Source organism: Scyliorhinus canicula, chromosome 8, assembly GCF_902713615.1.
Source record: "Scyliorhinus canicula chromosome 8, sScyCan1.1, whole genome shotgun sequence".
NCBI classification, from domain to species: domain Eukaryota; kingdom Metazoa; phylum Chordata; class Chondrichthyes; order Carcharhiniformes; family Scyliorhinidae; genus Scyliorhinus; species Scyliorhinus canicula.
In genome coordinates this window covers 193,757,741-193,782,689 of record NC_052153.1, presented here as the reverse complement: position 1 = coordinate 193,782,689, position 24,949 = coordinate 193,757,741, and the positions used below count along the sequence as shown (strand labels likewise).

General features: G+C 43.8%; 1 protein-coding gene across 1 annotated transcript in view; it reads left to right on the top strand.

Annotated features, from left to right (window-relative positions):
* The window catches only part of rictora (RPTOR independent companion of MTOR, complex 2 a), a 266,098-nt gene that overhangs the window by 202,193 nt on the left and 38,956 nt on the right, over positions 1–24,949 (top strand). The window contains exons 23-30 of the mRNA XM_038805955.1: positions 937–1,101; positions 5,688–5,764; positions 6,448–6,526; positions 9,218–9,327; positions 10,799–10,886; positions 11,845–11,937; positions 12,923–13,029; positions 22,249–22,478. Coding sequence (XP_038661883.1) covers positions 937–1,101; positions 5,688–5,764; positions 6,448–6,526; positions 9,218–9,327; positions 10,799–10,886; positions 11,845–11,937; positions 12,923–13,029; positions 22,249–22,478 — 949 coding nt within the window. The remainder of the gene's footprint in view (positions 1–936; positions 1,102–5,687; positions 5,765–6,447; positions 6,527–9,217; positions 9,328–10,798; positions 10,887–11,844; positions 11,938–12,922; positions 13,030–22,248; positions 22,479–24,949) is intronic.

Here is a 24,949-nt window from a genome sequence, read left to right as displayed (position 1 = left end):
TGGAACTCGCTGTCGGAGGAGGTGGTGGAAGCAGGGACGATAGTGACATTTAAGGGGCATCTTGACGAATACATGAATTGGATGGGAATAGAGGGATACGGACCCAGAAATGTAGAAGATTTTAGTTTGGACGGGCAGCATGGTCGGCACGGGCTTGGAGGGCCGAAGGGCCTGTTCCTGTGCTGTACTTTTTGTTCTTTGACCTTTCTAATTCTATGTCCCAGATTTTGCATGTATGTTGATGCAGAGAGAATACTGGATGGGTGACAACATGCATGCATGTAATTGTAGACTCCAGTTTATTCTGTAAATTGTCAATAATGTTTGAGTGCCTTGACCTGAGATCCGTTTCCTCCCTCTAACACCCTGTGTGCCATCCTTAATGATGGATGTCTGGAAAGGATTCTTTTGGCACCCCTCCTCCCATTCATTGCCAGAAGGAGGCTTGATCACTCTGAAGTGAAAGATTCTTCACCATGGAAAGTAAGGCAGCAGTCTCAACTTCCTGATCTAGTCTGGGCTAATGTGACTTCAGTTTCACGTGAATGTGGTTTGAAACTAAACTGCCCTCTGAAATCATGACAGTCGTATCAAATTGCTACATTCCGCATTTAAATAAGTAGCCCACCCCGCCACTTCAGGAAAAACTAGTGATGGGCAGTGAATGCCAGCTCCACACTGAGAATGAGTTGGGGAACATGAATGCATTTTTATTCCATGTCTCTGGCATAGACCATAGAATTCAGTCCATTGTGCCTGTGCAGTTGTGGTGTCTGCTCTCTAGGGAATCACTTTTGCAATGAAATCAGCGGGTCTCCGCCGGCAGGCAACATATTCTTGATTTGTATTATTTCTGAGTTGGGTAGACTAGATTAGATCAGAGACGTTTCCTGTTGCTCACCACAGTTTTGGTCTGAATGCTGTGTGTTTGTGTAGAACTGCAGGCTGTATGCAACAAAACACTTGCGGGTTTTGCTACGTGCCAATGTGGAGTTCTTCAGCAACTGGGGCATAGAATTACTCGTGACACAGCTGCATGATAAAAATAAAACCATCTCTTCAGAAGCGCTTGAAATCCTGGATGAGGCTTGCGAAGACAAGGTGAGCTGTGTGCCTAAGTGTGGAATAAATATCTCAATCAGTCAATGCTTAGAAATGTAATTATTCTCATCCTACTCATCAGTTTCGGGGAACAAATTATTAATTTAATTTTCTGAGGTTGTATGAACCCAAGACTGTAGTGCTTGCATCTCCATCCTGATCAAACATTTCTAACATCAAATTGCTTCCCATCCTGATGGGTATTATAATTGTCCTTGAACTAATGGGAAGGGTGAAAAAGTCTCAGGATCCATCTGATCTGTATGGTTGTGGTCAGAACAGAACAGTACAGCACAGAACAGGCCCTTCGGCCCTCAATATTGTGCCGAGCAATGATCACCCTACTTAAACCCACGTAACCCGTATACCCGTAACCCAACAATCCCCCCATTAACCTTACACTACGGGCAATTTAGCATGGCCAATCCACCTAACCCGCACATCTTTGGACTGTGGGAGGAAACCGGAGCACCCGGAGGAAACCCACGCACACACGGGGAGGACGTGCAGACTCCACACAGACAGTGACCCAAGCCGGGAATCGAACCTGGGACCCTGGAGCTGTGAAGCATTGATGCTAACCACCATGCTACCGTGAGGCCCCAAAGTCAGGAAGACATTAAACTGTGTCCTTGCTAATAAAACCATCAATTTATTTGACATCTGATTTAATATTAAGACAAACATGTAGACAACCTTATGGGAGGGGGCTGGGCAGCAGCCAAACTACTTTCTCTGATTTTGTCCTCACTTCAATAATGGCAGTAAGCTTCTTGAAGTCCAGTAAGCTTAGCAGTACATAATACTCTGGAAGAGGGTAGCTATCAGTCAGCTACAACTCTGCTCACTCAACATTTCATGGTCATTTTGGGTAGACTATGGGCATGGTGCATAAATTGATTGACCTAAATTGCCATAGAGGGAAGAGAAATCAAAAAACATGTATTTTTAACTAATCAAAGAACAAAGAAAAATTACAGCACAGGAACAGGCCCTTCGGCCCTCTAAGCCTGCGCTGATCCAGATCCTCTATCTAAAACTGTCGCCTTTTTTCGAAGGATCTGTATCCCTCTGCTCCCTGCCCATTCATATATCTGTCTTGATGGATCTTAAATGACCCTATCGTGCCCGCCTCTACCACCTTCGCCGGCAATGCGTTCCAGGCACCCACCACCCTCTGCATAAAGAACTTTCCACGCATATCTCCCTTAAACTTTTCCCCTCTCACCTTGAACTCATGACCCCTAGTAATTGAGTCCCCCACTCTGGGGGAAAAAGCTTCTTGCTATCCACCCTGTCTATACCTCATAATTTTGTAGACCTCAATATGGTCCCCCATCAGCCTCCGTCTTTCTAATGAAAATAATCCTAATATACTCAACCTCTCTTCATAGCTAGCGCCCTCCATACCAGGCAACATCCTGGTGAACCTCCTCTACACCTTCTCCAAAGCATCCACATCCTTTTGGTAATGTGGCGTCCAGAACTGTACGCAGTATTCCAAATGTGGCCGAACCAAAGTCTTATACAACTGTAACATGACCCGCCAGCTCTTGTACTCAATAGCCTTTCCGATGAAGGAAAGCATGCTGTATGCCTTCTTGACCACTCTATCGACCTGCACAGCCACCTTCAGGGTACAATGGACTTGAACACCCAGATCTCTCTGTACATCAATTTTCCCCAGGGCTTTTTCATTATCGTGTAGTTCGCTCTTGAATTGGAGCTTCCAAAATGCATCACCTCACATTTGCCCGGATTGAACTCCATCTACCATTTCTCCGCCCAACTCTCCAATCTATCTATATTCCGTTGTATTCTCTGACAGTCCCCTTCACTATCTGCTACTCCACCAATCTCAGTGTCATCTGCAAACTTGCTAATCAGACCACCTATACCTTCCTCCAAATCATCTATGCATATCACAAACAACAGTGGTCCCAGTACGGATCCCTGTGGAACACCACTGGTCACAGTTCTCCATTTTGAGAAACTCCCTTCCACTACTATTCTCTGTCTCCTGGTCCCAGCCAGTTCTTTATCCATCTAGCTAGTACACCCTAGATCCCATGAGACTTCACTATTCCATCAGCCTACCATGGAGAACCTTATCAAATGCCTTCCTGAAGTCCATGTATATGACATCTACAGCCCTTCCCTCATCAATCAACTTGGTCACTTCCTCAAAGATTTCTATTAAGTTGGTAAGACATGACCTTCCCTGCACAAAACCATGTTGCCTATCACTGATAAGCCCATTTTCTTCCAAATGGGAATAGATCCTATCCCTCAGTATCTTCTCCAGCAGCTTCTTTACCTTTACTTTTGTATTATTATGGTGTTGGAAGATGAAAGTCTGCAAGGAGTAATTACGGAGCCCTTTTCAGCAGCTCCATGTCAGCTTACATAAGAACATAAGACCTAGGAGCAGGAGTAGGCCATCTGTGCCCTCGAGCCTGCTCCACCATTCAATAAGATCATGGCTGATCTTTTGTGGACTCAGCTCCACTTTCCGGCCCGAACACCATAACCCTTAATCCCTTTATTCTTCAAAAAACTATCTATCTTTACCTTAAAAACATGTAATGAAGGGCCTCAACTGCTTCACTGGGCAAGGAATTCCATAGATTCACAACCCTTTTGGTTAAGAAGTTCCTCCTAAACTCAGTCCTAAATCTACTTCCCCTTATTTTGAGGCTATGCCCCCTAGTTCTACATTCACCCGCCAGTGGAAACAACCTGCCCGCATCTATCCTATCCCCTTCATAATTTTATATGTTTCTATAAGATCCCCCCTCATCCTTCTAAATTCCAACGAGTACAGTCCCAGTTTACTCAACCTCTCCACGTAATCCAACCCCTTCAGCTCTGGGATTAACCTAGTGAATCTCCTCTGCACACCCTCCAGTGCCAGTACGTCCTTTCTCAAGCAAGGAGACCAAAACTGAACACAATACTCCAGGTGTGGCCTCACTAACACCTTATACAATTGCAGCATAACCTCCTTAGTCTTAAACTCCATCCCTCTAGCAATGAAGGACAAAATTCCATTTGCCTTCTTAATCACCTGTTGCACCTGTAAACCAACTTTCTGTGACTCATGCACTAGCACACCCAGGTCTCTCTGCACAGCAGCATGCTTTAATATTTTATTGTTTAAATAATAATCCCGTTTGCTGTTATTCCTACCAAAATGGATAACCTCACATTTGTCAACATTGTATTCCATCTGCCAGACCCTAGCCCATTTACTTAACCTATCCAAATCCCTCTGCAGGCTTCCAGTACCCTCTGCACTTTTCGCTTTACCACTCATCTTAGTGTCATCTGCAAACTTGGACACATTGCCCTTGGTCCCCAACTCCAAATCATCTATGTAAATTGTGAACAATTGTGGGCCCAACACGGATCCCTGAGGGACACCACTAGCTACTGATTGCCAACCAGAGAAGCACCCATTAATCCCCACACTTTGCTTTCTATTAATTAACCAATCCTCTATCCGTGCTACTACTTTACCCTTAATGCTATGCACCTTTATCTTATGCAGCAACCTTTTGTGTGGCACCTTGTCAAAGGCTTTCTGGAAATCCAGATATACCACATCCATTGGCTCCCCGTTATCTACTGCACTGGTAATGTCCTCAAAAGATTCCACTAAATTAGTTATGCACGACCTGCCCTTTATGAACCCATGCTGTGTCTGCCCAACGGGGCAATTTCTATCCAGATGCCTCGCTATTTCTTCCTTGATGATAGATTCCAGCATCTTCCCTACTACCGAAGTTAAGCTCACTGGCCTATAATTTCCCGCTCTCTGCCTACCTCCTTTTTTAAACAGTGGTGTCACGTTTGCTAATTTCCAATCCACCGGGACCACCCCAGAGTCTAGTGAATTTTGGTAAATCATCACTAGTGCATCTTCAATTTCCCTAGCCATCTCTTTTAGCACTCTGGGGTGCATTCCATCAGGGCCAGGAGACTTGTCTACCTTTAGTCCCATTAGCTTGCCCATCACTACCTCCTTAGTGATAACAATCCTCTTAAGGTCCTCACCTGTCATAGTCTCATTTCTATCAGTCACTGGCATGTTATTTGTGTCTTCCACTGTGAAGACCGACCCAAAAAAACCTGTTCAGTTCCTCAGCCATTTCCTCATCTCCCATTATTAAAACTCCCTTCTCATCCTTTAAAGAACCACAGCCAGTTGGATCTCTCTAAAGTTAGGAAGCATTGGTTCAAGCACCCCTCCAGCTCATAACCTGAATAATGGTCTTTAGTTTTTTTTTCCATGTCGGTGCAACATCGAGGGCCGAAGGGCCTGTTACTGCGCGGTATCGTTCTATGTTCTATGTTAATACTTCAGTGCAGGACTGAGGGAGTGCTGCATTGTCAGAGGTGCAATTTGTTCTGTCTGAGAACGTTTAGAACTGAGTGTCAACCTAAATTCTTTGCTGAAATCCTGCAAGACCCGGGAGCTTTTGTGATCTGCCCACTGGGGATCTCTCATCCAACTGGGCTGTAAAGCTGGATTAAGAGACCTCTGTCCTCTATGCTGTTGTTTTGATCTATTTGTAATTTTCCAGGCTAATCTGCATGCACTGATCCAGATGAAACCAGCTTTAGCCCACCTTGGAGACAAAGGCCTGCTGCTGCTCCTTCGGTGAGTATTTCTCATCACTAGACTGGGGTATCATCTACAACCACGGTGTCTGCTAGCTAACATTCCAGCAAGGCACTAAAACTGAGGCCTGCCTGGCCCAAACTGTTAATGATAAATAACAATCCTGTCTCATTAAACTCACTACCTGTTACAATAATACCTGGGTTTCTCTGCTTGCCATCTAGTTATTCACTCTCTCTCTCTTTCCCTTTACTTCTCTTTTTTCATTCCTTCTGCCCTTTCCCACTGCTCTGTGCTCGTCTCCTCCTTTACACCCTGCCCCTGTCTGGTTAGTTGTGCAATTGCAGGAAGGAAATCGCAAATGGACAGTTTCCTGTCACTTGGTGTTCAGCGTCTGGATTCAGGGTTGTAGAAGCTGAGGATCATATGAGAAATTAAATAGCTTAAAAGAGATGGAGCTAGCTCAAAACGCTAACACAGTATTACGGATTGAGAGGGGCATGAGTCCCAACCTTGACATTGTTTAAATGGTTTTGAATAGCGACTTGCATTTCCCAGCAGTGAAAGAAAATGACCGGAGACAATCAGTCTTGTGTGTTGACAAAACAAGAAAATGGCCAGCAGAGTTTCCAAGTGAGGATTTAATTACCTTATTATGTTAATCTTGGGTTTACCCTCTGTTTTGCCAAGTTATTGATTGGGTTTCTGGGATTGTTTTTCAGGTTTTTGTCCATTCCAAAGGGGTTCTCCTACCTGAATGAGAGGGGTTATGTTACCAAACAGTTGGAGAAATGGCAGAAGGTGAGTGTGATAATAACATAGATCTCATAGAATTTACAGTGCAGAAGGAGGCCATTCGGCCCATCGAGTTTGCACCGGCGTTTGGAAAGAGCACCCTACCCAAGGTCAACACCTCCTCCCTATCCCCAAAACCCAGAAACCCCACCCAACACTAAAGGCAATTTTGGACACTAAGGGCAATTTATCATGGCCAATCCACCTAACCTGCACATCTTTGTGACTATGGGAGGAAACCCACGCACACACGGGGAGGATGTGCAGACTCCACACAGACAATGGCCCAAGCTGGAATCGAACCTGGGACCCTGGAGCTGTGAAGCAATTGTGCTATCCAGAATGCTACCGTGCGTGACCAAAACTTTGAGCTCTGAAAATTTTCTAATAAAATCTATTGTAATATAAATGTACCAATAGGGAATTATTTGCAGGTGTTTGATGTTATACAGCTGATTATTCATTACTAGTTCCTGCATATTTACAGTAAATACAGGATGATTCACGCTCATCTGGTAATATACAGCTCATGTCTATCTTGGTATCAGCTCCTGTACAGGCAAAATATCCTGCAGGTAAAAGGAATTAATCACAATTTTCTAGTGACCTCACTAGAAAAGGGGACAATTCACTCCTGGTGTGTGTATACAGAGGCAATAACACTTGAGGAATCCATTCCTTATGATCACCATGCTTTGTATAAAGCAAACTTTATGTAAACTATGAAAACCTTCCTTTTTCCAAGTCTGAGGCCATATCCTCTGGTTTTACACTGTGTGCCAATCTCAAACATTTATCACTGTTCAAGTTATTTCTTCAAGATCTTGAATCGTTGAATAATCTCCCCTTTGAGCTTCTCTCCCATATAAACAACCCAACTCCTCACACATTTTTCGTAGCTTAGATGCTGTAAACCTATATTGATTTGGTTGCCATCTTCTGCATTGCAACCAATATCCAGATGATTTTGCTATTGTGATGACCAGCACTTCAGGTGCTTGTGGCTTGTACTGATTCAATAAGGCTGGAGAATGGAACTACCTAGCTAGCTCTTTTGGGAGCCGGTGTGGACTGATGGGCCAAATGGTCTCATTTTATGTTGTAAATAACAAAATTATAAAGCAGATTGCCTGATTATAAAAGAAAAAGTAAGATTTGCATTCATGTTGCACCTTATACAGCCACAGGATGTCCCAAAGCTTTGAAAAACTTCTAAGAAGATGTATAATGTAGGAAGTGCAGCGATCAGCTTGCACACAGAAACAGTAATGCCATAATAATCAGACCATCTGGTTTTGGTGATGTTAACTGAGGGATAAATATCAACCAGGACACTGGGTGAAACTGTTCTGCTCTTCAAAATAACCACATGATTTCTTTTACCTCAATTTATATAATTACTTCTGTATAATGTAGCAAATGATAGCACTTCTGACTGTACAGCACTCCCTTGTACTGCCCTGAAGTGTCAATTTAGATTTTAATACCCAATTCAAAGATTAATTGAAACCCTCCGATCCAGAGGTGAGTGCGCACCCCTGAGCAATGACTGACATTATTGTTCCACAGCTATTTCTGGGAGCTTGCAGTATGCAATTAAGATGCTGCATTTCCAATATTACAATAATAGTGATGCTTCAAAAGTAAATAATTGAGGCGGCATGTGGCGCAGTGGATAGCACTGAGACTGCGGCGCTGAGGACCCGGGTTCAAATCCCGGTCCTGGGTGGAGTTTGCACATTCTCCCCATGTCTTCGTGGGTTTCACCCCCACAACTCAAAGATGTGCAGGTTAGGTGGATTGGCCACGCTAAATTGCCCCTTAATTGGAAAATTAAAAAAATAGTAATTGGGTACTCAATTTTTTAATTCTTTTTATTTCTTTTAAGTACTTAATTGACTGTTAAGCGATTTGAAATTCAGAAAAGGTACTATGTAAATGCAAGCTGTTTCTTTAATTTTGCAGTTTTAACCAATATGTGAACACCAAGATAAATCATACAAGCGATAAACATTATGAGTAGGCTATATAACCCATCAAGCCTCATCTTCTGTCTCAACTCTGCTTTTCCACGCTAACTGATATTCTTTGATTTCCTTAGTGTCCAAAAACTATCGGTCTCCATCTTGAATATGCTCAATAGCTGAGTATGCACAGCCCCCCAGGAGAGGATTCCAAAGAAGAAATTTCCCCTCTTCTCAGTCCGAAATGGCTGGTCTGAGAATACGCCCCCTAGTTCTACACTCTCCTACCGGGGAATCTGCCTCTCGGCCATCAAGCCTTCTAGGAATATTATATATTTCAGTGAGATCATCTGTAAATTCTCAGGAGTTTAGAAGAATCAGTCATGTTCTACAAAATGTTAGCTGCATCTCCTTACAGCAAGGAATGCTCAACAGCTGGGCAATGCAAGCATCCATAGAGCAAGTAAAAAGTTGTATGGAAATTCTGGAGTTGATGAACTATTACCTCAGGCCAGCTCAGTTGGCCTGTTTGATGTGGTGAAGTTCTTGCCTTTTTCTGTAACTGTCTAGGGTGGCACATTGGAAATTACAGACTAATAATGTTGAGTTTAGGCCTATGTCCAATCACATCATGGTGCAATTCTCTGCAGCACTCCCAATACATAATGAGATCTGTAAATATACAGAAGATCAATAGATTAGAGAGTGATGTCATTATTGTGTGTGCTTTTAGGAGTACAACTTGAAATATGTGGATCTGATTGAAGAGCAATTGAACGAAGCACTTACTACATATCGCAAACCAGCTGATGGTGAGAATTATGTTCGTCGCAGTAACCAAAGGTGAGACTTGGAAAGTCTTTAATTGAATAAATAGTTGGATTCAGTGTCCAGCTCCAGTGTTGAGCTGCTTTAATCCCCTTTGAAAGATTGGAATTTTGCTTTGGAGCATTCATACGTCAACAGTTTTGTGATGAGCGGCCCTGAAAAGTAAAGTTGCACTCTTGAATTGAACATTCATTGAATTTTCATAGAATTTACAGTGCAGAAGGAGGCCATTCGGCACATCGAGTCTGCACCGGCTCTTTGAAAGAGCACCCTACCCAAGCCCACACCTCCACCCTATCCCCATAACTCAGTAACCCAACCCAACACTAAGGGCAATTTTGGACACTAAGGGCAATTTAGCATGGCCAATCCACCCTAACCTGCACATCTTTGGACTGTGGGAGGAAACCGGAGCCCCCGGAGGAAACCACGCAGACACTGGGAGAATGTGCAGACTCCGCACAGACAGTGACCCAAGCCGGGAATCGAACCTGAGACCCTGGAGCTGTGAAGCAATTGTGCTAACCACTGTGCTACCGTGCTGCCCAATGAGAAAAATAAGAAATGTACTTGGAGGACCAGGCCCATGTTGCAGGCATCATTACTTTTGAACAGAATAGAAGGGAAGAGGAGGAAAATCAAAGTATCATGACTGAGGCAAAAGCAGAAAATGCTGAGGTTTCCCAACATTTTCTGTTTTTACATCAGATTTCCAGCATTTACAGTCATTTGTTTTGCTTTAGAGTCGAGATAGAGTAATGCTAAGCTTGCATTTCAGACTTTGAGGATTGTAGGAGGACTGGTCTGGAGAAAGAGGGATTCTACAGCCTAGTGCTGGATCAGAAATGTCAAACTGTCATAGCGAATATATAACCATGAAATGGCCTGCGCACCAATGAACAAAAAACAGACACTCCTGCCGGTGTCAGTTTTCACAGAGTAATCACTAATGTAGAGGGAGTATGTGGATTATCTGCAGTTGGATTTTGGAGTGTTTGTTGTGCTACCGCCTGTGAAATGTTATGCCAGTGTAATTAAATAAATGAATGTTCTCAGGTAACTGATCGGGTAGCTTGGCAGCAAGATAAAAAATGAAATGTTTGCAGTATCAATCTTTAACCATTAGGCGTCAGAAGGATATTCAATAATCATCTTCTAGCCAACTATGGTAGAAATAATTGGGGCTGAATATAGTTACTACATCAGCCTCAACTGATTATTTCTCTTATTGCGGTATAGTCACCTAAATAGTGCAGTGACTGCACTCAAAGTAATTTGTGTAATTAATACGTGTAAAGAGTTCTGGAACATCCTGAAACGTGATATGGTGTTATATAAAGGCAAGTTCTCCTGGTATTGGTTTTTGGAAGCTAGACAGAAGTTTGAAAGTATGATTGAGAATCTAGATTTAGCCTTGGCTGCAGAGAGTTTAGCTATGACTGCAAGGTTTTTATTTATATATTTGATTTTCTGTTCCTGTTTCTAGGTTACAAAGGCCCTATGTTTACTTGCCAATTCACTTATACGGCCAGTTGGTGCATCATAAAACTGGCTGTCATTTACTAGAAGCCCAGGTGAGGATGCTATTGCACATGCTAAGTCAATGTGCTGTTTAGCATGAATAATACAACATGCTCACATGACTGAAGTTGCAGTGGCAAAAGCAAAATGCTGCAGACCCCCAAAACCTGTTGATGTGAAATGTAAGCCCTCTATTCCACAGCTGCTGCCTGACCGGAGTTATTCCAGTATTTCCTGTTGTAACTTCAGATTTTCAGTATTTGCTTTTATTGTTCTTGGACTGTTCACTTTCATAATCAGTGTTTCTAGGAGTAGGTCTACATTGTGGAATCAGGATTAACGTGTCAGGGGCTGACCGAGAGTTAGAGTTTTAATTTGTATCTAACTGTGCTGAATCTGCCCAGGGAGTGTTTGATGTGGACAGTACGGGAAACTTTACTCCGTATCTAACCGTGTGCTGTACCTGTCCTGGGAGCGTTTGATGGGGACAGTGTAGAGGGAGCTTTACTCTGTATCTAACCCCGTGCTGTACCTGTCCTGTTAGTGTTTGATGGGACAGTGTAGAGGGTTCTTTACTCTCTATCTAACCCCGTGCTGTACCTGTCCTGGGAGTGTTTGATGGGGACAGTGTAGAGGGAGCTTTACTCTGTATCTCACCCTGTGCTGTACCTATCTTGGGAGTGTTTGATGGGGACAGTGTAGAGGGAGCTTTACTCTGTATCTAACCCCGTGCTGTACCTGTCCTGGGAGTGTTTGATGGGGACAGTGTAGAGGGAGCTTTACTCTATATCTAACCCCGTGCTGTACCTGTCCTGGGAGTGTTTGAAGGGGACAGTGTAGAGGAAGCTTTACTCTGTATCTAACCCCGTACTGTATCTGTCCTGGGAGTGTTTGATGGGGACAGTGTGGAGGAAGCTTTACTCTGTATCTAACCCTGTGTTGTACCTGCCCTGGGAGTGTTTGATGGGTTAAGAGATGATGTTTGAGAATAATGGTGGTTTTTATTTACAGAGCATCGTTCCAGACCTGAGCTACACTGTGCGTTCACCTGCATTGGATAAATGGGATGGAATAAAGCAGCTCAAAGCAGCACTCTGGGCCTTGGTAGGATTGTTTTCTTTTTCAAATCTCTAACCTTTTCTTTCACTAGAGACCATATTATATACTCTGATAGCGCCATAAATCTTCACCGAGGGGACTGTATGTGAGTGTTCTCACTTGAAACTGCGCATCACAGCATAGTGGTGATCCTGACTAGTGAGGTTAATCATAGCATATCTATCACATTCACATTAGCTGAATATAGAGTCATAGAATTTACAGTGCAGAAGGAGGCCATTCGGCCCATCGAGACTGTACTGGCTCTTGGAAAGAGCACCCACGTAAGCCCATACCTCCACCCCATCTCAGTAACCCCACCTAACCTAAGGGCAATTTAGCATGGCCAATCCACCTAACCTGCACATCTTTGGACTTTGGGAGGCAACCGGAGCACCTGAAGAAAACCCACGCAGACACGGGGAGAAGAACGTGCAGACTCTGCACAGATAGTGACCCAAGTCCAGAATCGAACCTGGGACCCTGCAGTTGTGAAGCAACTGTGCAAACCACTGTGCTACCATGCTGCCCAAACTGGGTAACTCTGCACTGAATGGGGTCAAACCTGGATCTGGTTTGGTCTGTTTGGTTCATTGAATAATGTTGATTAGGCAAAAAGAACTTGCCTCCACCCGCTGCCCTGATAGAACTGCGTTCAAACAGTGGATGAACATTTGTGATGACTTGCATGTTCCCTATCTTGCTGTTATTTTACTTTTAGAGGCTGTATCTTTGGACACTTTTGATAGCAAGTACTGTGGATGCTGAAATCTGAAACCAAAAGGGAAAATGCTGGAAAATGTCAGTAGGTCTGGCGCATCTGTAGGGAGAGAAAAGAACTAACATTTCAAATCCAGATGAAGCTTTGTTTTCAGCAGTGTTTCTGATTTCCTTGTTCCCTGTTTGTTGTGTGTCCGTGCCCTTTCTATTTAATTGATGCTAGATGATAGTCTGCATGAGGCTTCTGATTCAATTATGATGTACATTTCAGGGAAACATTGGGTCATCCAACTGGGGATTGAACCTGCTTCAAGAGGAAAATGTGATCCCAGATATTATAGGCTTGGCCCATACTTGTGAAATTCTTTCTGTCAGAGGGTAAGTAACAATACTCATGAAAATAGATCCAAAAGAAAAATTACTTTGATTTAGATTTATTGTCACGGTACCGATGTACAGTGAAAAGTATTGTTCTGCGCACTGTCCAAGCAGATTGCTCCACACATGAAAAACATAGGACATACCATAAATACACGATGTAAGGACACAGACATCGAGTGAAGCATACGGATTTTAGTGCTACAACTAAGAGAAGATGCGTACGGAGATCAATACAGCCCATTAGAGGGTCATTCAGGAGACTGGTCCCAGCGGGGAAGAAGCTGTTTTTGAATCTGTTAGTGCGTGTTCTCAGACTTGTATCTTCTGTCCGATGGAAGCAGTTGGAAGAGAGAATAACCCGGGTGGAAAGGGCCTTTGATTATGCTGCCCATTTTCCTAGGCAGCTGGAGGTGTTTACAGAGTCAATGGATGGGAGGCAGTCACTCTCAGTACCTCGAGACCTCCGTAACGGACATTTCACTCGTAATTTGTTGTAAATTGTTTTTTTTTCTCAATTCATTCATGGGATGTGGGTGTTGCTGGCTAGCCCAGTATTTATTGCCCGTTCCTAAATTCCATTGAGAAGGTGGTGATGAGTTGTCGCCTTGAACTGCTGCAGTCCATGTGGCGTACACAGTGCGGCATGCTGTGCTGTATTCATTAAATATACTGACTGTACTTGTTGACTACAGACATTTTGCGAATCTTAATGGTTTCACATTTTCCCTTACATTTTAGTCTCAGCTGCTGGTTGCCTGCCTAATAGATTCTAGCTTTTAACTCTCTGCCAAGTGGCAACATGGTAGCATAGTGGTTAGCACAGTTGCTTCACAGCTCCAGGGTCCCAGGTTTGATTCCCGGCTTGGATCACTGTGTGTGTGGAGTCTGCACATTCTCCCTGTGTAAGCGTGAGTTTCCTCCGGTTGCTCCGGTTTCCTTCCACAGTCCAAAGATGTGCAGGTTAGGTGGATTGGCCATTCTAAATTGCCACCTCGTATTCAAAATGGTTAGGTTGGGTTACGGGGATAAAGGGGATAGGGTGGATGTGTGTGTCTGAAGTAGGTTGCTCTTTCCAAGAGCCGGTGCAGACACGATGGGTTGAATGGCCTCCTTCTGCACTGTAAATTCTATCCATTATTGCTTATATTCCTTAAGTGAATTGGACATTCTGAATTCTCCCTCAGTGTATCCGAAGAGGCAAGTAGATTGATAGGGCGATAATTGACTGGGTTAGATTTGTCCTGTGTACAGGACACACCTGGCCAATTTTCCACATTGCCGTGTAGATGCCAGTTTTGTAGCTGTACTGGAACAGCTTGGGTGAGCAGCAAGTTCTGGAGCACAAGTCTTCAGTACTATTGCCGAAATATTGTCAGGGTCCATAGCCTTTGCAGTATCCAGTGCCTTCAACCACTTCTTGATATCAGTGAATCGTATTGGCTGAAGACTGATATCTGTGATGCTGAGGACCTCTGGAGGAGACTAAGATGGATCATCCATTCTGCACTTCTGCCTGAAGAATGTTGCAATTGTCTCAGCCTTGTCTTTTGCTCATATGTGTTGAGTTCTTCCATCATTGAGGATGTGGATATTTGTGGAGCCTCCTCCTCCAGTGAGTTGTTTAATTGTCCACCACCATTCACTGCAGGATGTGGCAGAACTACAGAGCTTAGATCTGATGCGTTTCTTGTGGAATCGCTTAGCTCTGTCTATTACTTGTTCCTTATAAGAATGGAAAATCCTTATAAGAATAACTATGGGTAGTTTAGGGAGCCTTGGATAACTAGGGATATTATCACAAAGGAAAAGGAGACTTTTGTACGTCTATAATGGTGGGGACAGTCGAAATCCTTGAGTATAAAGAAAGTAGGAAGGTACTTAAGCAGGAAATTAAGAGGGGTCATGAAAAGTCCTTGGCAAGTAGGATTAAGGTGAATCCTGATTTAATTTCTGTCCCACATTCTGACTGCTGTTAGAGGGCCTGTACATACCTCCCATCAGGGTCTTTTTTCCTTTGTGGTTCTTCTACTCGACCGACACAGATTCTACGCCTTCAGATCCTATATCACTCCTTGCTATCAATTTAATTTCATTCCATACTAACAATGCAACCCCATCCCCTCTGCTCATCTGCCTGTCCTTTTGATAGGACACATCTTTGAATATTTAGATCCCGGCCCTGATCCCCTTGGAGCCACGTCTCTGTGATACCCACAACATCGTACCGGCCAATTTCAGTGTGTTCAACAAGCTCATTTACCTTGTTTTGTGTACTGCGTGCATTTAAGTACAACACCCTCAGTCCTGCATTGACTGCCCCCTGTCCCATATTTGTCCTCTTTTTTTGCTCTACCTGAAGCCAAATTCCTGCCACCTTCAATACTCTCTGTTCTATTACGTGCTCTGGAAACTTTACTGATCTCTCCTGAGCCCTCGGCCCCTTTAAAGTACTCGTCATTGACCTGCACTTCCACCTTCTCCATTACCTTGGATTTTCATGGGGAGCACAGTGGTGCAGTGGATAGCACTGCTGCTTCAGGGCGTCCAGGTCCCAGGTTCGATCCCGGTTCTGGGTCGCTGTCCGTGTGGAGTTAGAACACCCTCCCCGTGTTCGCTTGGGTTACGGCCTCACAACCCAAAGATGTGCAGGGTAAATGGATTGGCCACGCTAAATTGCCCCTTAACTGGAAAAAGTTCATTTATTTTTTTTAAACTTGGATTTTGTAATTCTCCATGCAACTGAACCCTCTCCCCCACTATTTAGTTTAAAGTCCTATCTATGAAATGAAATGAAATGAAAATCGCTTATTGTCACAAGTAGGCTTCAAATGAAGTTACTGTGAAAAGCCCCTAGTCACCACATTCCGGTGCCTGTTCGGGGAGGCTGGTATGGGAATTGAACCGTGCTGCTGGCCTGCCTGGGTCTGCTTTCAAACCCAGCGATTTAGCCCTGTGCTAAACCAGCCCATGTACAACCCAAGTTTTGCGATTCTCCAAGACTCTGGTCCCAGCATGATTCAAGTGAAAACCGTCCCATTGGAACGCGACCTCAATTCCCCAGTACTAGTGCCAATGTTACACAAACTCAAACCCATTCCTCCCACACCAATCTTTGAGCCATGCACTGCGCTGCCACCTTCAATGACTTGTGCACAATTGCATCCAGGTCGCTCTGCTCCTTTTGGAGTTGTCTTTTATTCTTCATACCAAAATGAATCACTTCATATTTCTCTGCATTGAACTTCATCTGCCACCTATCTGCCCACTCCAACTAGCTTATGTTCTTTTGAAGTTCTCCACTATCCTCTTCACAATGCTTCCAAGTTTTGTGTAACTAACTTTGAAATTGTGCTCCATACACCAAGGTGTAGGGCAATAGGGTCCCAATACAGACCTCTGAAGAATTTCAGTATAAATCTTTCTCCAGCACGGTAAGCATCCATCAATCATTAACTCTGTTTCCTGTTACTCAACTAATTATGTGTCTATGTTGCCCTTCTCCCTTTTATCCCACAAGCAATAACTTTACTCAAGTCTGTTATATGGCACTGTCGCCTTTTCAAAGTCTATGTTCACCACATCAACAGCATTCACTTCATTGACCCTTTCTGTTTCCTCTTCAAAACCCATCAGCAAGTTAGTTGAACAAGTTTTCCATTTAGAAACCCATGCTGGCTTTTCTTAATTAACCCACATTTGTCCATGTGACTGTTAATTCTGTCCCGAATTGCTGTTTCAAGAGGTTTCCCACCAAAAGTTAAACTGGCTGGTTATAGATGCTCAGTTTATCTTTACACTTGTTTTTGAACAATGGTGTAATGTTTGCAATTCTCCAATCCTGAGTCTAAGGAAGACGGAAACATTATGGCCAGTACTCCGGAAATTTCCATTCTCACTTCCCTCCATATCCAGTGGTGCATCTCATCTGGTCCTGGTGTTAACTACAGATAACCTATCCAATCCCACCTCCTTTTCCATTTCAAACCCATCTCGTGCCTGAATGATTTCCTCTTTCACCATGATTTGGATTGCACCACCTTTAACGATAAATGCAAAGTATTGATTTAATACCTCTGCTTCAATGTGTAAATCTCCTTTTTGATCCCTAATCAGTTGTGCTCCTCCTTTTACCACCATTTTACTATTTATATGCCTAAAGACAACTTTGGAATTGCCTTTTATGTTAGCTTCCAGTCTCTTCATACTCCCTCTTTGTTTCTTTACCTCTCCTCTCAACCTTACATTCAGCTTGGTTTCCAAACGTATTTTCTACCTGATACCTGTCATAAGCACACTTTTTCCTATTTATCTTAACTTTATCTCCATTGCCATCTAATGAGGGTTTGTTGACCCACCTTTTCCTTTTGAGGGAATATACCTGGACTGTGCCAGAATTATCTCCTCTCTGGAGGCAGCCAGTTGATCAGCTGCCATTTTTCCTGCCAACCTTTCATTCTGATTTATTCAGCCCAGATCCATTCTTACTCCATTGAAGTTGGCTTTCCCCTGTTAATTATTCTTACTCTTTGTCCTTGTCCATAGTCAGCCTAATCTTTATGATATAGTGCTCAATGTCCCCTAAATGTTCTCCCGCTGAGGCTTGATCTACTCTGCCCACTTCATTTCTAAGAAGCAGGTCCAGCAGTGCCTCCTTCTCATTGGACCGGAAACACTGCTGAAGAAAATGTTCCTGAACACACTGTACGGACTCTTGACCCTCTCTGCCTTTTACACGACTATTATCCCGCTCTATGTTTGGATAATTACAGCCCCCCTTTATTAGGGTGGCACGGTAGCACAGTGGTTAACACTATTGTTTCACAGCACCAGGGTCCCAGATTGGATTCCCGGCTTGGGTCACTGTCTGTGCAGAGTCTGCAAGTTTTCCCCGTGTCTGCATGGGTTTCCTCCGGGTGCTCCGGCATCCTCCCACAAGTCCCAAAAGACGTGCTGTTAGGTGAATTGGACATTCTGAATTCTCCCTCAGTGTACCCGAACAGGCGACGGAGTGTGGCGGCTAGGGGCTTTTCACAGTAACTTCATTGCAGTGTTAATGTAAGCCTACTTGTGACAATAAAGATTATTATTTTTATTATTATTGCAAGTACTCTATAATTTTTGCTCCTCTCTGTAGTTTCCCTGAAAATGTGTTCCTTTACATCCTTCCCAATTGTTAATGGCCCATTGACTACACCGAACAATGTCACTGCTCCTTATCTGTTGTGTAGATTCATGAATTGCAACATTTCTGTGACCGTCAGAATTACCTGGACTCTGGGCTTGGACTTCATTGATTACATGTGGGTAAATTAAAAAAATATGATTGTTGAAACAGTGACTTCTGAACAGCTGTAGATGCACAATCTAACACAAATCAATCCCGCAATGGGCACTGGAATTGCTGAAAGATTGAATCAGGACACAAAGGAAGAGATTGTAATATTATCCAAGCTTGCTGTGGATGATGCTGGTCAGCACCACTGTCTGCAACCTAGAGGAGCACTATTACAATAAGGATAGTACAGTGCTCTGAGCACCCTTGGCAGAGATATTACTCAATACAAGATTTTTACAAATGTCTTTGCTGGCGAGAATGCCTTTCACCATAACTATGAACCATTTAACCACCTTGGCTCGAGACAAAATCACTCTGTCCTTGACCTTTGTGTGACGTCCCCTTTCTTCGGCACTGCAGTGTTCTCCTTACTGAAACTCCTCTTCTTCCTTTCCTATCTTTCCTGAAGAGTAAGAAGTCTTACAACACCAGGTTAAACTCCAACAGGTTTGTTTCAAACACTAGCTTTGGAGCACTGCTCCTTCCTCAGGTGAATGAACATACCTCTTCATTCACCTGAGGAAGGAGCAGTGCTCCAAAGCTAGTGTTTGAATCAAACCTGTTGGAGTTTAACCTGGTGTTGTAAGACTTCTTACTGTGCTCAGCCCAATCCAACGCCGGCATCTCCACATCATGGCTGCCATCTTTCCTGAACACCTTGTATCCAGGAATATTTAACACCCAGTCCTACCCTTCTTTGTACCAGGTCTTTGTTATATTTGCAACATCATATTTCCACATGGAAATCTGCACCTGTAACTAATGAATCTTATGAAAAAAATGAAAATCGCTTATTGTCACGAGTAGGCTTCAATGAAGTTACTGTGAAAAGCCCCTAGTCGCCACATTCCGGCGCCTGTCCGGGGAGGCTGGTACGGGAATCGAACCGTGCTGCTGGCCTGCTTGGTCTGCTTTAAAAGCCAGCGATTTAGCTGAGTGAGCTAAACCAGCCCCTTATTTTCTGCACTCCATGCATTCACATACATGCACAGTAACCCTGAGTTAGACACTCTTACTTTCTCCTTTACTCTGATCCTACCTATTGTCTTACTATTACCTATTATTGTACTGTCTATCTCTGATTTTTTTTCTCCTGGTACCCACACCCCTGCTAAGTTTGTTTAAACCCTCCCCAACAGCACGAGCAAAATCTCCCCACAAGGAGCTCCCATCATGTCTCTGTTCAGATGCACACTTTAGACTTGTGCTAGTCCCATCTTACCCAGAGTGTGTTGCCATGTCCCAAGAATTTAAACCCCCCCCCCCCCCCCCCCCCCCCCCCTTTCTGGGGCTGTTCAGCACACTGGGCTAAATCGCTGGCTTTGAAAGCAGACCAAGGCAGGCCAGCAGCACGGTTCGATTCCCGTAACAGCCTCCCTGAACAGGCGCCAGAATATGGCGACTAGGGGCTTTTCACAGTAACTTCATTGAAGCCTACTCGTGACAATAAGCGATTTTATTTTCATTTTCATTTCATTTCTGTACCATGTTTCTAGCAACACCCCTTCTTCGATTCACGACTGCGGCCATAGGAATGCCGATCTATTTCCCTAACTATCGAATCACCTATTGCTGTTCCAAAACCTTACTTGCACCTTCCCCGTGCAGCTGATTCACCCGTCATAGATTTGGCACAGGCTGCACTCCCCAGAAGGGTTGTATTCTGAACTGAATATTTGGGGAATGGGAAGCACTCGGGGGACTCACACTCTATCTGCCTATTCCTTTTTGACTGCTGTTCACCCGTTTTCCCCCACGTCTGCATAACTCTTAAGTTGGGGGCTGGTTTCTCAGCGGTGCACCATTTGCTGGTGGCAGGATTCCTCTTCCCGCTGTTTGTCAATGGGATTTCCCATTGAAGCCATCCCTCATCGTCGGGAAACCCGCATGCAGGGGCATCCAACCAGTGGGAAAAAAGAACCCCAATGGCCGGAAAATTCCGCCCACCATCTACATAGCTCTCAGCCTCTCAGACGCACTACAGTGACGCCAGCTACTGCTGCAGCTGACAATACTTCCTGCACAAACTCCTATCCAGGACATGGGAAGTGTCTAGTTCCCATATCGCACAGAATGTACACTCAAGGTTGGAGCAGCCCTGCCATTACGCTATTTATTAACTGATAACTTTTTATTGCAAATAAACCTTACGTTTGGTAACTGTTGCTAATCCTTGCTACCTGTTACTAAGAATAAATCTTACTAATACTAATAAAATTTATTACTGTTGGTAAACTTTTTTATTATAAACATTTTATTCTGGTATTTATGGTTTTATAACAACAACAGAAGAAACAATGTACATACAAATATAAACATAGTGCAAAAGCCGTCTTCCTCCCTCACAGGTCCCATCTTTTCTAACACTACTGTTGGTAAACTTTACTAATACTAATAAACCGCACCAATTAGTGGTAGTGCATATAAATACTGTGGCTACAAGAGAAGGTCAGAGGCCAAGAATTCTGCAGCACGTAGCTTACCTACTCACTGCCCAAACCTGTCACCATCTACAGGACACCAGTCAAATTTGTGATAGAATACTCTCCTCTTGCCTGGATGAGTACAGCTCCAACAACACTCAAAAAACTCAACATCTTAAAGGACAAAGCAGCGCATTTGATGGGCACCCTAACCACAAACATTCACTCCTGTCACCACCGGTGCACAATGGCAGCAGTGTGTACCATCTATATGATGCCATGCAGGAATTCACCAAAGTTCCTTATTAAACACCTTCCAAACCCACGACCGCTACCATCAAAAGGACCAGGGCAACAGGTGCAAAGGAACACCTTCACTTGGCAGTTCCCCTCCAAATCACTAACCATCCATTTGGAAATATATCACCGTTTCTTCACTGGAAACCTCTCCCTAACAGCACTGTGGATGTACCTACACCACGTGGTTAATTGCCCTTTCTCAAGGGCAATTAATGATGGGCAGTTAATGCTGGCATAGCCAGTGAGGACCACATCCCATGAATAAATTTAAAAATAACATGCTTATACTGATCCTAGGTATTGGGCACCAGTTAACTACAGAGCACAGGATGGAACACTATGCCAGTATTAACCCATTTAAAGCATAAGGGACAGACCAAATAAAAATGGGCCAATTTCTTGTCAATTGTATAATTGCTACAATTGGTATGATTGCTTGCAAAATTGCTGCTTAAAGAGGGTCAGAGTTATTTTGTAATAGTTTTTTGAAATCATTTTTATTGAAAAATTTTGATTTTATACAACATTGACACACCTTAGTAAAATACTGAAAATAACAATAATATTAACAATCATATACATTCGCCCCACCTCCATGAACAACACAGCATTTTAACAACAACGCAAATTAACACACTATAAAGTTACAGAATAGACACTACAATAGTGCACTCCCCCCGGGTTGCTGATGTTATTGACCACGTTACCTATCTCTGAGCCAGGAAGTCCAGAAAAGGCTGTCATCGTTTATAGAACCCTTGTATTGATCCTCTCAGGGCAAATTTGACCTTTTCCAATTTTATAAATCCCGCCATGTCACTGATCCAGGTCTCCACGCTTAGGGGCCTTGCATTCTTCCACTGTAACAGAATCCTTCGGCGGGCTACTAGGGACGCAAAGCCTATACTAGCCTGCCAGTATATTTTGAAAGAGGTGAATCAGTGAATACATGTATTTACAGGAAGGATTTGATTAGTTCTGCAGAGTCCTTCTAAATACTATTCCCCAATAGCAACGCGAATAGTCACTCTGAACCGTCTCCAGTAATAATCCTACTATAGTGATCATTTGACCACTCTTGGGATTGTGCCTTCAAGAAAGGACCTAAGTATGGCTGGTTGTTTCCACTGACTTTGTTTCTGTGCTCTGCCCCCATAGGACCTGTCTGTACGTACTGGGCCTCTTGGCGAAAACAAAGCAGGGATGTGATATCCTGAAATTGCAAGGCTGGGATTCAGTCAGGCACAGCCGCATGCAGCCCTGGCCTGTGGCACCCGATGACATGGAGCAACTGTACAATGAGCTGTCGTCAGTCCCCAGTACACTGAGCCTCAACTCAGAATCTACCAGCTCCAGACATAATAGTGAGAGTGAGTCAATGCCTCAGAGTGAGTATCTTATGATGTGGAGTTTGGCCGTGCACCCTCAGTACAATTAAATCACCTTGCCTCCAGCATAAACCACCATGTGAAACATACCATGTTTGTTGACTGGTTAGTTATTTCCTGAACATAGATAAATATCTCTGCTTCTCTCCTGGGAGTGTTAACTTCTGTTGGGATCTGAATGCTCGTTGGCTCTCGGGGTGTGTTGCTCACATCTAAATCCTGGCAGTTAGTGTCATCATTATTAGCCCTATTATGTATTTTCTTTTATTTCCTTTTCTTTTCATGTACAACGGGCAGCACGGTAGCATGGTGGTTAGCATAAATGCTTCACAGCTCCAGGGTCCCAGGTTCGATTCCCAGCTGGGTCACTGTCTGTGCGGAGTCTGCACGTCCTCCCCGTGTGTGCGTGGGTTTCCTCCGGGTGCTCCGGTTTCCTCCCACAGTCCAAAGATGTGCGGGTTAGGTGGATTAGCCATGCTAAATTGCCCGTTGTGTCCTAAAAAAGGTCAGGTTAAAGGGGGGTTGGGTTACGGGTATAGGGTGGATTTGTGGGTTTGAGTAGGGTGATCATTGCTCGGCACAACATCGAGGGCCGAAGGGCCTGTCCTGTGCTGTACTGTTCTATCTATCTCAGCAGGTGAAAGTTAGCAAATTTGTTTATTGAAGTTTAATTAAATACAAAGGAGGACAAAGAATGTCACCCTACTCGTGGATTCCCCGGGCATCCACTGGCCAACGCTCAATCGCCTCTCTGAGTTTGCACTTGTGCTCTGCTGCTCTGCGAGTCAACCGCTGCTCCACGGGCTCTGCCGCGCTACCACATCTCCCTCCCCCTTTAAAATGTTTTAATTCCCATATTTCTGAACAAGCAACTATTTACAATTAGAATCCATTAACAAAATGGTAGGGTAACACTGTACAATCACTCAAAATGTTAGTCTGTCAGAAGATTTCCAAATTCCCGGAGAACGCCTTAGCTCTTGTCCGGCTCAACCACAGGTGAGGTAGTTTGTCTTGAGCAGCAGTCGAGTGGTTTGTAGTTTCAGGAGATACATTAGTGCAGACGTTAATTCAGTTCCCAATGGAACAACACGGGGCCTTTCCTCTGGGGTAACAGGTCCCACTGAACTTGGCACTATCGGTGGAATACTGGTAGGTGCTGCTAGATCAGCCAGCTCTACTTGTATTGTGTTAGTTTATCTCCTCCTTATGTGATCTACACGTTTCCTTATTTTTCTTCCATGGCGATCAACCAAGAAAGGAACATGGGGCCTGTTTTTTTTTCTGATCTTTCTGGAGACCCAGGCTGGGTCAGCCTTAATGTTCCAGGCGATTGCTAAGTCATTCACCTCAAAGGACCTATCGCCTTTACCAGAATTGTGATATCTCTTTTGTGTATCTTGTTTCACCTCCACCTTCCCTGGTAAATTAGGCAACACTGAATCAAGACTGGTCCGGAGGCACCTCCCCATTAGTAGCTCTGCAGGGGATTCGCCCATAGTAGCTTGCGGTGTCATTCTGTAAGTTAGGAGTGGGAGAACATGTGGCGAACAGTGACCACAATTCCGTAAGCTTTTGGATGCTCATGGCAAAAGGACAAATGTTGTCCTAGGGTTCAGGTGCTAAATTGGGGGAAGATTAGGCTAGATTAGGCAGGATTTGGAGGCTGTTGTTTGGGAGATGCTGTTTGAGGGTAAATCCACATTTGGCATGTGGGAGCCTTTTAAGGAGCAGTTGATGGGAGTGCAGAACAGGCATGTGCCAGTAAAAAGAAAGGACAGGAAAGGCAGGATTCGGGAACCATGGATGACCAGGGAAATTGAGAATGTTGTCAAAAAGAAAAAAGATGTATGTGTGAGGTACAGGCAACTAAAAACAGATAAAGCACTTGAGGAATACAAGGAAAGTAGAAAAGAGCTCAAGCTCTTTGAGGACAAAAGGGGTCACAAAACATATATTAGGAACAAGAGGGTAACTAGAGAAAGCGTTAGTCCACTCGAGGACAAAGGAGGTAAATTGTGTAGAACCAGAGGATGTAGGTGAGGTCCTTAATGAGTATTTTGCATCGGTATTCACAAAGGAGAAGACACGTTGAATGGTGGTGTCTCAGAGGGATGTGTAAACACTTTAGAGTAGATCGTTATTACGAAGGAGGAAGTGTTAGGTGTGTTAAAAAGCATTACGGTAGACAAATCCCCAGGGCCAGGTGGCATCTACACAGATTACTGAGGGAGAGATGAAATTGCTGGGTCTCTGACAGAAATCTTTGTGTCCTCAATGGCCACAGGTGAGATTCCAGAGGATTGGAGAATGACCAATGTTGTACTGTTATTTAAGAAGGATTGCAAGGATAATCCGGGTAATTATAGGCTTGACGTCAATGATAGTGAAATTGTTGGAAAAGATTCTCAGAGATAGGATCTATGCACATTTGGAAGTGAATGGTCTTATTAACGAAATAGAGCATGGTT